Source organism: Aegilops tauschii, chromosome 4, assembly GCF_002575655.3.
Source record: "Aegilops tauschii subsp. strangulata cultivar AL8/78 chromosome 4, Aet v6.0, whole genome shotgun sequence".
NCBI classification, from domain to species: domain Eukaryota; kingdom Viridiplantae; phylum Streptophyta; class Magnoliopsida; order Poales; family Poaceae; genus Aegilops; species Aegilops tauschii.
Window position 1 is genome coordinate 334,428,500 of NC_053038.3, and position 15,917 is coordinate 334,444,416.

At 49.2% G+C, this 15,917-nt stretch overlaps 1 protein-coding gene across 1 annotated transcript; it reads right to left on the reverse strand.

Moving 5' to 3' along the window:
• Positions 1 to 14,392: 14,392 nt before the first annotated feature.
• Positions 14,393 to 15,917, reverse strand: LOC123493775 (uncharacterized). The gene is made up of 6 exons (XM_073497712.1): positions 15,849 to 15,917; positions 15,549 to 15,769; positions 15,376 to 15,469; positions 15,156 to 15,287; positions 14,974 to 15,075; positions 14,393 to 14,650 (listed from the first exon to the last, which is right to left on the reverse strand). Exons 1-6 carry the CDS (start codon positions 15,915 to 15,917, stop codon positions 14,393 to 14,395), a joined length of 876 nt encoding a protein of 291 aa, XP_073353813.1.

The following is a 15,917-nucleotide window of genomic DNA, read 5'->3' on the forward strand; positions in this document are numbered from 1 at the left end:
GGGGTCAACCCCTCGACCTTAGATAAAATTGTGGAGCTCTGTTTAGGGTTGTTTAGATTATATTTGTCCCCACCCTCCCAACCACCGATTGGTTGTGCACCCCCCACCCCTCCTCCCCGGGAGAATATCATGTGCCCCCATACCTTAGATGCTATATGCCGATACGAGTTGCTTGGAGCTTGTAGATCTGAGATATAGCAGCTAACATGATGTGTCTTAATATTTTTGCAGGAAACCTTGATGAGTTTGAGAATTGCACACAATTTGTACAAAAACTACTTAGATGCCCTTTGATCCCATATCCAACGACCTCGAAGCTCGTATCACCGTAGCATCTAAGATGAAGGAGGACATCATATTCTCCAGTATGTAAGAATATCATGTGCTACCACACCTTAGATGCTTTGGTGATACAAGCTCTTCGGAGGCGTTGGATTTGTGACCCAACACCTCCTCGGTGGTTCGAATGGTTTTTTGCAGAAAAGCCTCAAAAGAGTTCGGCCACTGCTTACAAGCACAAAGACTGCTCAGATGCCATTGGATCTCAGATCAAATGACCTCCAAGCTCGTATCACCGTAGCATCCAAGCTGCGATAGCACCTTATGTTTTCTCGCACGGGAGAGTATGAGGTGCTCCCGCACCGTAGATTCTATGGTGATACGAGTTCACTGAGATCTAACGGCCCACAGTAGGAGGTTTGAATGTTTTTGCAATATACGACTGATAGAGTTTGGGAAATGCGCATAAAGTACAAGTACTACGCATGTGCCATCTGATCACTGATCATACGACCTAGATGCTCATATCACCGTAGCGGGTAATTAAGCTACGGGGAGCACCTAATATGAGCACCGGGGAGCCGTTGGATCGCAGATGCAGCGGCACACACGAGGCCTGAATGTTTTATTTGCAAAAAAAACCTTTGGAGAGTTTGGAAATTGCGCATAATTACAAAGACTACTCCCAAGCCATTGGATCTCACTTCCAACGGTGTAAAAACTCGTATCACCATAGTATCTAAGCTGCGGGGTGGATGTGATATTCTATGCCGCTATCATTTTTGTTCGTAAACTTGCAAAATACGTGTAATTCGTGCCGTTACTTGTCTAACCGCGCAAAGTATTTGTTAAAAAAACCATCCTACACTGAAATATCGGAACAACACACGGGGGTCCCACTTGTCATTAATTAAATTTGGACCTAAAACTAACAAATCTGAAAGACGAGATTCGAACTGGCAACCTGGACTACAAAGCGTAAGTCGATAGCCTGAAAAAACGAACGGTTGTTGGCTTTGTCCCATAACTTGATTTTATACATTACTTGCATTGAGTAGAGTAGAGGGAGTGCCTCGTCAACACGTGCATGACCGTTGTCTCACTTACTGGTGGGTCCCAGGTCTGCGATCTCAATCTCTCTTCTCTCCATCGTCTAACCTTTGCACGGGCACACACGAAGAGCGGCGCTAGCTTGCCGTCGTGTTATTACAACTAAAAAAAGCTTGGAAAATAGAAGAATCGCCTAGAACAAGAGACGTTGTGGCTGGTTGAGACGGAGCTAACCACATCTATCCTCCGTGCCACGTTTGCATGATGAAGCTGTGTGGCTAGTGGGGTGTTTTCGACCGACTGGCTGGGTCCCGAGGTCGAACCATAGGTACTATGTCTGATACAGTATATTTTTACACGCACATTTTTCCTCCGTGCCGAGACGTGGCACACCCTACTACGCGGTTTCGGGGTCCTCCCGGGTGGTGCACGCATATATTCTTCCTGACGTTGGACGCCCTACCGCGCGTTTTCTGGGTCCTCCTCGGTCGTAGCGCCGAAGCAAGTAAATGAGTCATCAAATCACGAAAGACCACCTTTCCCGCCGAGTACATCAGTGAAGCACGGTGGCTAGCTAGTTGGGCTAGTTCGACCGATTAGCCAGGCCGCCGCCACATTTGTTTTTTCACCCCTTTTTTTATCTACTTGCCGGCAGGTAAATTTAAATATCCACCGCGGCATTGCTCTGGTGTTTGGGTGCGACAGGATTTTTAATTTTTTGATTGACGGGAGCAGGCGCGGCAGCAATTAGTCACGATGACTCCGCCTGTAAAAACCCACTGCTCCCTGATGTGAGAAGTCGTCGACTGGTGTTTTACCGTGGTGAAAACCAAAAGATTCCCCGCTCCCTCCGCCTTCCCGTAGATTGCATTGCCTTTCAGCCGTTTCGCCCCCTTTGCTTCCTCTCCCCATTGCTTCTACCTGGTGCCATGGCGGCGTAGCAGATCACGGAGTCCGAGGTGAGGCGCCTGACACAGGAGCTCCATGTCAAGGATGCGGAGCTCAGGGCCAAGGACGTGGAGCTCCGTGAGCTCAAGGAGGAGAGGAGTGCCATGCTCCTCCGTTATGTGCAGGAGTTCACGGAGCTTCAAAAGCGGCAGGCGTCGACCACAAAGATGCTCGAGGCGTCGGCGGCGTTGCTGCAGAAATCGGGAGATACGATAGGCCGTCAGGGGAGCCGGCTGGAGCGCGAGCGGGCCGATCGTGACGAGGTCCAGGATCGCCTCAGCCACTTGGTGAACCAAGTTGCCACACACGTGTTGCGGCTGTGCGATGCCTACCGTCGTGCCAGCGTGATGATGCCGGCCATCGGGCTAAACCCGTTCGACCACCCGGTCGACTTCAACGAGCTGCGGCTTCCTGACCTGGTCTCCTTCTTCACCTATATCTCCGAGGAGCTGAGCCGTCTCCGCGCGATGGTGGGGGCTGAGCTGGACAAGGAGGGGTTGCGGGCTGCCGTCGCCGTTGCCGGGCGAATCCTTTCAGGGCTCCGTCACCGGAATCCATTCGTGCCATTGGACGCCGTCTTTGACGAGCTGGCTCCCGTCGACCGGGAGCGGGCTCTACAGGCAGTTGCACCCTGCATCACCAACGTCGTGCGCCTCAAGAAGCAGAGGGACTTCGGTGGTGTTTAGGCGCCCTCTGCATGGGCATGTCCATGTCTCGGCGCAACATGACCGTTGGATCAAACTCAGACGGTGCAGATCAGTCACTGTAGCACAAAGCGTGTGGGTGTGTTTGGTTGCATTCTCATCTCAATATAGTTGTTTCCTCTTCGAGTATTTTTGTCAACCTACTAGTGTGGACTCATGCACCCTTCATGCACTCTGCCAAACACCCAAAAGTGGGTCGAGAAGGGAACTTTTGCTCCCATCCCGTGCACCCTTCATACACCCTGCCTAACACTATCCGTGCTTCATATGGTTCATGTTTCGTGCAGTACTGTAGCACCGTACTCTCCGTGCACTGTGGACCTAGTTCTGTTAACATTGATCTCACCGTTCATTCTTGACCGGACAGTCGATAAAGCGGTACTATGTTACATATAGGATTAGTTGACATGCGCACAACATCATTTGTTATCCTCATATCTTACTACACTAGCAACAAGATTGTGTAGTACTGACGTATGAACCACTGCACATGCCTAGTACTAGGAGCACTGTGTATGTTCAAGTGGCTGCCGTGTTTCGCACTCCTCCGTCATAAGAGTGGAAACGCTTGTTGTAATCATTTTTTTCTTCAGAAAAATAGTGGACACGCTCTACCGTGCGGATCCTCCTCCAGCCATGCACTAAATTACTCACTTTCGCCGACGTGTGGGACAGCCAGCACCTGGGTCCACCAGCCATGCACTAAATTACTCCGTAGTAGAGTGACGGTAGACTACCCCGATCGAACCGCCGCGGTAATGCCCAATGAGCCGTCAAATCACAAAACCCCCTCCTTTCCAGCAGTAAGTTGGACGGACGAAGCAACCATCATTTCACTCTTCTCTCTCAGCTTCCTCTCTTGAAGAAAACCCCCACTCACTTCGCTTCTCCCTCATCTCGTTCCTCCTTTCACTCTTCTCTCTCAGCTTCCTCTCTTGGATGGACGCCGGAGCACCGGCCGGCATGATGTCTATGGCTCTGGCCAAAACCGTCGAGGCTCATGGTACGAAGAAGCGCAAGCACCCCGCTGAGACTACCGCAGACAAGCTCAAAGCCATCGCCCTGTCCAAGCCCCCCTCTCCGGGATCCCTCATTAAGCAAGTCCAGGTAATGTCTCTTGTTGACAATCTTTTTCTCGATCTTGATCGTGTTTTTTCATCTAACACGCAGTACTAGTACTGGTAGTACAACTTTCTGGGTGATCTTGCGTGTGATTTTAGTGTGCCAAATGACGGTTCTAAATTCCTCTTTTGACCAAAACATGCGAGAGGTTGACACTGATTTCTTATAGATTACTTTCAACTACTCCCTCTGTACCAAATTTCTTGTCTTAGATTTGTCCAGATACGGATGTATCTAATACTAAAATGTGACTTGATACATCCGTATCTAGACAAATCTAAGACAAGAATTTTGGGACGGAGGGAGTACTTTATGAACATCAATGCTACCTTTTAAGAGGGTATATTTGCCTCAGTAACTTGTGTTATGGATATTGCATGTAATCGCTCTGCTCTCATGCCTTTGAAGACATGTTCTAGTGTCTTTGTTCACTCATTTCTGTGCGTATATGTAGTCATATATGGAGTATAATATCGAAAATCATCTTATATTTCTGAACGGAGGTAGTAATAAAATATGGTTTCTGTTTGAATTAGAACCAGGTCCGCGGTGGAGATGAAGTTCTCAAAGTCATGCCGTGTGAACTGGAAGACCTGATGATGAGTTCTACTGCTAAACTATCCAGCTGTTGTGTCCTTGTCGCCACGTGTCCTGAACTAGTGTTTTCCTGTAGCATTGTTGTCAGGCGTGTTCTCGAGGCTGTACTTGACCACAACAATTTCCTGGCTGTGCCTTCGATTGCGAAGGGTGTGGTTCTTGTAAAGCTTCCCAACAAATCTGATGCGGCCTGTCTTCATCATCATGTTTATGAGTGGAAAGACCACTCTGTTAGGTTCTCCAGGGTTGACAAGATGGTGATGGTGCATGTAGACATCTCACACGAAGTCCATGGCCTAGTCAGTTATGTGGGGTTCATCCTGTAGGTCGGTGGCAAGAAATAGTCTGCAGAGTTTAGTTAGTGCAACTTTGCTTGTCTGTAGTAAGTACTATTGTTCGGTACTTGATTTGTGTTTGTGAACCCTGTATTGTTTATTAGTACTGCCGCTTTTGGTGTGTGAACGGTCTATGTTAATGTCTGTCCACTCAATTTAGTTTGTATATTTTGAAGTATCCAGATCATATTTTTTGTGAGGACGGTTTATCAATTATGGTTACACTCCAATATCTGTATGCATTGCAGGGTTTATCGCACCCACCAGGATTTCCAGTCCCATGGATGTTCGGTCCATACGATTTGTCACGACCTTTGGATTGTCCTGCTTGTGGGAGTAGGCGGGGCCCCTGCATGCCACGCGTAGTTGGACGATCAATCTTCTGTTTAGTACTTCAACATAGTGATTTCCTGGTAAGGATTCACTCGTGTCACATCAAGTAAATCTTATTGATTTACTGTCTAAATCTTATTGATTTAATGTCATGTTTTCTTTCTTTTCCTGCAATTTTACGATGCAGGTTTTGCCATGTGACATTCATCACAGAATAAACCGTTCGGTCTGCTCTACGATGGCTATTTTTGCAGGTTTCACTTCTTATGTCGTATCAGTAACGAAGGCACTGTCCATCACTTATATTACTGGAAAAAATTGGATCAGTCTGTTGTCTGAGTACAAGTTGAATCCCTATGATGAACTGCAGTTTGGTTTAACAAAAACGCCACAATTAGTCCTTCTCGCGTTTAAAAGAAATGAAGAAAAAAACTGGATCACGTTCACGGATCCTTGTCAAGTTAGAAAGCTGATCATAGCAGACCAGACATGATCGCCGCTGTCTTGCACAGATCGAGCACCGGCAGTTGCTCTAGCACTGACAGCGGCAGCAGCTTAGTCTGATCCAGCTGGGGATTGGGCACCGACCGCGTCAGCGGATTAGTCTGATCTACCGGAGGATCGGGCATCGACACCGGCACCTGCTCCGACACCGGCACTAGCTCTACAAGGAGCACCATCTCTGGCAGCAGCGGCGGCTTCGGCACCTGCACCAACACTTGCACTTGCATCTGCTCCGGCCCGTGCAGTTGCACCGGCAACAGACTGGGCTACAGTTCGCACTTCATATACCAAAGTCCTTACAAAAACCGACATGTCCACCTTCTTGGTAAGCATTGGCCGCCCAAGTGCTTCGTTCTTTTTTCTTTCCATGTTGTTTCACATGATTCACTGTGTTGATCTAACTGTTTGGGTATGTCTTCTTGTGTGCAAACAGAGAATTCCTAGAGCAACGAGGGAGTCGTTCAACAATCCGGGCGACCGCGGCCAAGTTTCTCTTACCATGCGCAGCCTTGGTGTGAATGAACCTGATCAATATACCGCAAGTACAAAGGATGGTCGCATGATGATTGATGCTAAAGGATGGTCAAGGTTCAAATCTAAATCATATCTTGCGGTAGGGGATGATGTCAAAATCGAAATTTCTCGGCAAGGAGAGCTGGTCCAAATCAACTTTGAAATTCTTCAGTAGCAGCACGCAACTGCCGAACTGATCTATCCTCCGAGAGATTTTGATGTAATAATCTGGCATGGTGAAACAAGTGTCCTGTGTGTATAAGTAGTACGACAGTATTATTTATCACATGGTATATCGTTGATAGAATTGCAACTCTGATTGCTGGTTAGGAACTGTCGTTCGATTTCATTCCAACAGCTGTCGTGCTTTATTCAATTTTGTGTATTCGCCTTGCGACAGCATCTAAAACCAGTGTCGTACCGATCGCTTGCAATATGAAAAGCGCTGAGGTAGAACACATGGGCCCCCAAACATGCAGGGTCGGCCTGCGGCCCAAAGTCCAGAACCGTGAGCCTATCTGAGTATTATATTCTCAGCTGAACCCCCATAATGCTTGTGCGTTGCAGAGGGAGTATATTTCTCGGCAAGGTGAGCCTGTGATATAAAAGATTTGTATATTTCTTTACAGAGGGAGTATCTCTCTGTCAAAATATATATTTATGTGTAACTAGTTACTCCTGTCTTTCTACTTCTCTCGCTGATATGTGGGGCAACCGGCAACGGGGTCCACGTGCCATATGCACAAATTAGAGTGCACAACTTCACGGTAGACACACCCTGGTCGTAGCGCCGCAGTAATGCCCAATGAGCCGTCAAATCACAACCCCCCTTTCCAGCTTTAGCAGTAAGCTGGACGGACGAAGCGGCAATATTTCACTGGGCCTGAATCCCCTTCTTCCTCGTCTGCTTGTTCAGAGAAAACCCCCTCTCGGCGATTGCATAGGGTTTTCTCATGGAGAACCAGGTACGAATTCTTCATCCATCCCTGATAAATCCAAGTCCCTTGGTCGCAGGTAATCCTAGGATGGCAGCCGCCGCCGTTGATGCATTTTTCTTCCTACTGAATCTAGTGTGTTTCATTTGTAGTGCCCAAAGTGCGAGTACCCTACAGGTTTCTGCGCTCTCGGCGAGACGCCACACTTGTTCCTTCTCATCCTAACACAGCATTTTGAAACGCGCACAGTATGTTCCTAGAATCCTCTTTTCTATCTGGGAGGGTGGGGTTTTTTTGAACATGCTGTGTTCTCATATTATTTTTCCTGCAGTGTATTATTTGCTCTGCCAGAACACATGTACTCAAGATGCTCGGCCTTGCCAGAACTGAATACACTAGTTTAATGGTCACAGTGAAGACAAGCCATGGATATAAGTTCCGAGTTGGGTTCATGAACCAAGAAGATCGCTGCTTTTTTTATGGCCGAACTTGGATAAACTTTCTCAAGTGTTACGGACTGAAAGTTGGCGCACGAATGTTGATGGAAATAGCAGAACCTGGTCTCATCTTCACTGCGATCTTCCACCCCGACGTCGTTCCAATTGTTCATCCATGTTAGTTTTGTATCTGGTTCTTACTTGTTGCCTCGATTACTTCTTAATCCACCTATTATGTCTAACTAATCACAATTTAACTTTAGAAGTAGCAACGAATCTCTCACGAAGATGCTACTTCTAACTAATATTATCTTATAATTGGTGGCACGTGTAGGTTTTTTCAGAGTTAAGCAGTCTGCTCGTTTGTTACTTTGTAATAACTCGGCTGTTACTAATGGCACTGAAGTTGACTGGATCGACATCCACAAGTTCCTACACTTTATTGATCGTCTTGAGGTCCTTGTGGGGCGTTTCAATGGTGGAAGGCCACGTGGGATATGTGTGCCACTGCTGCACTCGTTGAACAGGTCCAACTGTGTCGAGAAACTTATGGTACGAGCTATTTTCTGTTATATATGTTGTTCATAAACTATTGCTTATACACAGTTTTACAGTTGTGATCTTCTTGAAACAGGAACTGCCGAGTTCTATTGTTCCTATACAGATGCCTGACCTTGGTCGGGTCAGACTTGCGCTTGGTCACAACATGATGTTTATGTCGACCTACTCAATTCCCCTTGGAGGTGAAAAGATACTTATTCATGGGTGGTCTCAAATAATGAAGGCCCGTCCATCTTGGAGAATAGGACAGAAGATTATGTTCATGCTTTTCCATGGCTCTAAAGTGAATATCCTGTTTATTGACCACGTTGCTTTCAGCTTTGGTTGTTAAGTGCCCCTGCTGGTTTCAGTTAAGGTTGTTAAGTACTCCTGCTGCTTTTACAGTCTGTCGTGTTTCTTCAGTCCTGTCTTCCTCCAGCCGCCAAAACCAAACCAGCGCCGGCGGGGCCGCCTGCTTCCGCCTCCCACGGCAGGCTGCGCCTCAGCGCACGCATCACCGCCCCACCGTCTCCTAAATCGTTAACGCCGACGTCCTCCGCGCGCTTTGGTGCGCTCGCCGCGGCGCCGCCCTCTCGCGTTGTCAACATGGTTAACAAACAACAGGAATCGGCAGAAGTACGTGGAGAGGATGACAGTAGGGGCCCACCACGTCAGCGTATGAAAAAATAAAATGCTTCCTCCTAGTGTTTTCCTGACATCTGGGACCCACGATACTGTGAGCGTATATAGTCAATAGACAAGAGAACAACACAAGATCGGCTGACACCTGGGATGTAGCTACTCGAGCAGTATTTTTTGTGTTTGGTATTGTTGAGACGGAGCAGGGTTTCAACTGGTCTGTGGCCCGTCTAGCCCAGGCTTATATTTTATGTTCACCATGTGACGAGCCCAGCTATTTTTTCTTTGTGAAAATGAGCCCAGTTTATTTTTTCTGAAGAATACCCAATCCAGGCCTACTTATTTTTCTACGCCCTGATGGGCTGCAACTCTTTCAAGACGCCTGCAAATCTTGAAAGTAATATGAAATGGGTTGTAAATATAAAAACAGATGACAAATTGGCAATTAGTTTATAATTTCTGAATTTTTTCACGTTTTCAGATTCCTATTTCACTGGGCATTAACCTAATTTAAATATATCTTCAAAGTACTTTAAATCTGGCTCGACATTTTGGTATTAAAAATAGTTTGGAACCCACAGAAATATGCAAAATTGGCCCTGGCCAACCAAAAAAAGACTGCAATAAATTGCATAAGAAGTTGCCATGAGCTATATATAAATTATTAAAAAAAGAGGGAGTGGTCTGACTTGTGGGCCTGTTTAGTTGACGCGTATGCAAGATTTTTTAGTTATTATATACGTCAACAAATGATTCTAGCAGACGTAACCATTGGATGTCAATCCAACGGCCGTCGTGTTTCTTCAATCTCTGATATTCTTGCTCCAGCCGCCAAAGCAGCGCCGGCGGGACCGCCTACTCCCGCCACCCATGGTCGGCTGTGCTGCCGCGCAGGCCTCAGCGCCCCCTACTACTCCCACCGCTGGCCAGGGCATCCCTCTACTCACCCACACCCCCTGTTATTCTGCGGCGATGACAGCATCACACCGCAGCCGAACCGGTGAACCCTCGTACTCCTCTCCGCGCGGGCTTCCACTGTCGCGTCTTCCTCGGCTCTGTGTCGTCCCCTTCCTAGGCCTCGCTGTCATCCACCGCCGTGGTGCTCTCGGCGCGGCGTGGTGCTCTCGGCGCGGCGTGGTCAATGTGGTCAACGACCGACTTCCATCAGAAGAGTACTGTACGTGGAGAGGCTGACAGCTGGGTCCACGGCAGCCGCAAGGAAGTGCCTCCTTATTACGCGGAAAATAATTATTCCTCCACCTGACAGCAGGGACCCACCGGACGGGCCACCAGTATTTCGTCAAAAAAAAACGTTTCCCCCTGACTACTGGGACCCATAGGACGGGCCACAGTATTTCGCGAAAAAACGTTCCCCCTGCTGTGAGCTCGGACCCACCGGAAGTGCCTCCTTATTACGCACACAAAAATGAATACCCCCTGCTAGCTGGGACCCACCTTGGTGGGAGGCTGACTTGTGGGCCTACTAAGTTGACTGGGACGGAGGCCTTTGTCAACTTTAGTCAATATATGAACAATTCTAGCTCCAGTGACCGTACTATGTCCATCCAACGGCCGTAGTGCTTCTTCAACCTCTGGTCTTCTTGCTCCAGCCACCCATAGCAGTGCCGGTCGTGCCGCCTGCTCCTGCCGCCCGTGGCCGGCTGTGATGCCGCGGAGGCCTCACCGCCCCCTACTACTCCCACCGCTGGCCAGGCCATCCCTCTACGCACCCACACCCCCTGTTATTCTGCGGCGATGGCAGCCTCACACCGCAGCCGAACGAGTGAACCCTCATACTCCTCTACGCGTGGGAATCCACTGCCGCGTCTTCCCCGGCTCCGCGTCGTCCCCTTCCTAGGCCTCGCCGTCATCCACCACCCTGGTGCTCTCGGCGCGGCGTGGTCAACGTGGTCAAGGAATGGCTTCCATCGGACGTGGACTGTACGTGGAGAGGCTGACATCTGGGTCCACGGCCGCAGCAAGGAAGTGCCTCCTTATTACGCGCAAAATAATTATTCCTCCACCTGACAGCGGGGACCCACCGGACGGGCCACCGTATTTCGCGAAAAAACGTTTCCCCCTGACTGCTGGGACCCACCATCTACATCTTCGCACGCAAGGAAGTGCGTTCGAAAAAAAGGATTCGCCCCCTGACTGCTGGGACCCACCAGCTACATCTTCGCATGCAAGGAAGTGCGTCCGGGCAAAAAAAGAAACAAAACGATTCCCCCCTGACTGCTGAGACCCAGCAGCTACACCTTCGCACGCAAGGAAGTGAGTCCGGGTAAAAAAAACGATTCGCCCCCCTGACTGTTGGGACCCACCAGCTACATCTTCGCAAACAAGGAAGTGCCTGACAGTCGGGACCCACCTGGTCGAAGCGTACGTAGCGTTGTCATTCTGGTCGCGAACGTGTACGTACATATATACTGGTCGATGTAGAGGCGCGCACGTGTCGTAGTACAGGCGCGTACGTGTCGTAGTAGAGGCGCGCACGTAGCATGTACATGTACCTACAGCGGCCAGGGTGCAAGAAAGAAAATACGGCCATGTACGTACATACGGGCAGGGTCTCGAACGCCTACTCGCGCATACGTACGGCCAGGGCTCGTGTACATGGCTGGGTCGGAACGGAGAAACAACGTCGTCGTCGTGTTCATGGGGAGGCAACGGAATGCGTCGTGTTCATGGGGAGGCAACGGAATGCGTCGTGTTCATCGGGAGGCAACGGAACGCGTGGGAGCCAACCGGCTGGGCCGGAACGGAATGCGTGGTCGTGTTCATCGGGAGGGCTTGGACGGAACAGGCGATGGAAACGAGGCCTGGCGTACCGCAAAACGGAGGAAACAGCCTTGTGTTCGACCGGCCACGTTCGAAACGGGATCCTGTTCATCGGGAGGGGTCTGGCGTACCGCAAAATGGAGGAAACGGACCTCCTACGGTCGAAACGGGGGTCCTGTTGATCGGGAGGGGTGTGGCGTACCGCAAAACGGAGGAAACGGACTTGTGTTGGAGCGCTACGGTCGAAACGGGGGTCCTGTTGATCGGGAGGGGTGTGGCGTACCGCAAAACGGGACTCCACGGGATACTGTTCATCTCCACCGTCGTCCTCCTCCAGCCTCCACGGGCTACCGTCGACCTCCTCCAGCCTCCATGGTCTCCTGTTCATCCAGCCTCCACCGCGCGCTACTCCACCGGCTATTGTTCAACCACCCCTCCACCGTCTACTGTTCATCCAGCCCTCCACACCACGGGGTCCTGTTCAACCACCCCTCCACGGGCACCCTTCCATCGTCTACTGTTCATCCAACCCTCCACACCACGGGGTCCTGTTCAACCACCCCTCCACGGGCACCCCTCCATCGTCTACTGTTCATCCAGCCCTCCACACCACGGGGTCCTGTTCATCCAGAGGCAACGCCACCGCTCACTGTTCATCCACCCCCCCCCGGCAACGCTCACTATTCATCCAATCGATCGGCTTCAGTTAGCAGCAGTAGCGAAGGAATCGCTCGATCGGGTTCAGTTAACAGCCATCGATCGATCGCTCGGGTTCAGTAACGCGTAGCCTGCAGTGCAATCGCTCGGGTTCAGTTAGAGCCCAACGCCTTGCTCGGGTTCAGTTAGAGCCAATGCCTCGCACACACGCGCGTACGTGTACGAGAGAAACGTGCATCGCTCGGCCCCCGACCTCCCACCGTAACCGGGAACTCCCCGAAATTTTCCTCCCCCTCGCTTCTACCACGGTTTTTTTCGTCATGGACGGCCCAAAGAATGTCATGCAGCTGCGTCTCCAGCCCGCCCAGGACGAAAAGCCCATTTTCTATCATGATTTTTTGTCATAGAAGTAGGAGCCCACCACATCTATGATGATACCGGGTTTTGTCACAATTATCGTCATAGAAGTGTCATATGTATGACAGAAAAAAATTCGTTCGGCCCAAAATGTCACGGATGTGTCTTATTTTTTTAGTGTATAATGTTTCATATGTTCTTGTTTTTCATATGTTCTTGTTGTCCTTATTCACTAATATGTTGCAATGTACATGTTCTTCCATTTGTTCTTATTGTCATTACTAACTACTATGTTTCACTCATTGTAGGTATGGCGGCTTCTCAACCCAACAAACCAACAATGAAGGAGGATGGCGAAGATGAGATGGCGGGATGGTGGGAGAAGGCTGTGGAGAAGCTGAGAGAGGAGGATGCAGCCGCACTAAAGAAGAAGAAGAAGGAAGAGGAGCTCGAAGAGAAGAGGAAGGAAAGAGAGAGAGTAGATTATGAGTGTCGCGCTAGGGAGCATGCGTTGAAGAGAAAATGTGAGGAGGCACAGAAGAAGCGTCTCAAGGATTTTCAAGAAAGAACCTTGAAACTTTGGGCATTCGAAGCCGAAAAAAAAAGAACAAGATATTCATGGAGAGGGTGGTTAAGGAGGTTCACTGCATAAGGAAAAGGAAGTAGGAAGAGGAAGAAGAAGAAGGAAAAGAGGCCTTGCTCTACGCAATAGAGCTATGTCATCTTCAACTTGCTTGTGGACTATGTGTCGTGAAGTACTATGTATTTCTTCCTCGATTTGGTTGTATGAACTACTCCTCAAGTTGAAGTACTATGTGTTATAAACTACCATGTGTCGTGAAGTACTTTGTGCATATGTTGTCTTCACAGTTGTCTGCTTGCTATCTATCAATCCTACTGCACATCATCATACTATGTGTGCATATGCTATCTTCACACTTCTATGTTTGCCAAAAAATCTCTAAGTGTTGGTGTGGCGCCTAGCCTGGAGGCGCCACACTGTACCGTGCAACGCCTAGCTCGGAGGCATTGCACTGCTTGGTGTGGCGCCTCCAGGCTAGGTGCCACACCAGCCTGTAACTGGCTAACGTGTTGTTGCTCTCTAGATAGCTCTACGTAGGCATGCAACGCGGCAGAGCTAGGCGTTGCACTGCACTATGTGGCGCCTAGCTCTGTGGCGTTGCACGCCTGGGTAGAGCTATCCAGAGAGCAACAGAACATTTGCACTCAGTTTGGGGCCAAAAATTCGCTAAGTGTTGGTGGCGCCTAGCAGGGAGGCGCCACGCTGTATAGTGAAACGCCTAGGCGTTGCACTATACAACGTGGCGCCTCCGTGCTAGGCGCCACACCAACACTTAGTGTTTTTTTGTCCCTCAAACTAGGTCATTTCAGGCACATTTGAAGGCACATATACTTGCATCACAGAATAAACAGTAATGATCATCATTATGACATTTTCAACACCTCTTCAACTTCAACAAAGACAACATTTCTTAGAGTGACCATCACTTCAATTTCAACATAACTAAGACATACAATCACTTCAAGTTCAACATTACTAAGAGCTACCACCGCTTCAAGTTCAACGATATAACAAATTCGACATAAGCAAAACGCCCACTAGGCGAGTTACATAACAATAGAGCACGACGACTAGTTCCTTATGCGCTTTTTGGCTCCTCCCCCCTCCTGCTGGCTATCTTCTTCGCCTTCCTAGGAAGAGCAACCCGCTCCGGCTCCGGCTCCGGTTCCTCCATGTCATCCACATAGTCATCCAAAGTCGCCATCCGCGAGGTGCCGACCGTCCTCTTGCCTCTTTGGGTGAAGTCTTCAGGTCTGTATTTATTGATTCCCTTCCTAGTCTTTAACTCATATGCTGACCGAACTTGATAGGTCCCCAAGGTCATGTCATCAGCAACCTATTACAAAAACAAACGATATGGAAAAGACCATGTGCGAGGATAAAGTTAGCAATGCATCAGTAATTGAATATATGCTATTGCCATACCTCTTGGGTGACCACACCCACATCCTCATCCTCCAAAGGATCACCATGGCCAGAAGTGGGATCTGATGGTGTCGCCGACCTAGACCGTTGAGGTGATACATACTCGGGGTCACGACAACCGACAAGGTTCGATAGACGCCTTAACCTTTAGCCCTGGCGCTGCAACATGTACAAGTGAATGAGATATCGAACGTAGCAACACATGTTACATGGACAATTGAAGGAGATGTGAACCTTAATGAATGCTTGAAGTGCACCTTCCCCATCGCTTTTCCCAACTGGGGTTGTCTCCAGAATAGTCTCGGTCTCATCAGCTTCTTTCTTGATCTGGGCACGCTATGAACAGAAACGGCATTAACGTGTTAGGCTAGCGAAGATGTGAATAGTGTGAATGGGAAAGCAAAAAGGGGAAATACCACAAAGTTCATCATTGGAGCTGAAGGGACTGAGGCGCCTTCCCTGACTAATTTGTTGTACTGGTGCTGGGTTAGCTCATCGAAGACGGTGGGATCTTCCAAAATCTCCTCAGCATACGCCGGCTTGCATACCTCCACACGGGTACTTGCAAGAAACCATGTGAGATAGTTGTTGAACGTGACCACGCAGTGCTCATGAAACTGGGCTCGTTTTCCCAACCTTAGCTTGCTCCACACTAAGCGTGAACTGTATGACATACTTCCTGTGATGCTTGTCCCAATCCTTGACCTTCCGTTGCTTTCTCCTATCCAACCTGCAAGTTAGAAATAGAATATTAGCACCATCGAAACCGCCAAGAAGCTGCTAAGTGCTCAAGGTTAATTATATCTTACGCGTGTAGCAACTTGTCCGTGTCCTCCCACTCCGGCAGGTGTGGCTGGAACAAACCAAACTGGCGGTACACCCGATGTGGCAGGTGAAGCTCAACCGCCCAGTTGCATATGAGTGGGCACCGCGTATGCCAAAGATCCCTATCCCTAGTGCACATCGGATTCAGCCTGAACTCTCTAGGGTTACCAAAACTATCCCCTCTTCCATACGGCTCCCATTCCACCTGCAACATAGTATCGAATGCAAAATTGATTTCGAGTTACGATACAAGCATGAGAATCACTTATGCAATGTTGAGTCACCTGCTCAGCCGTGATCGTGTCCAGCTCGCTCGTGTACAACTTGTACATGACCGAGGGATCATCCGTCAT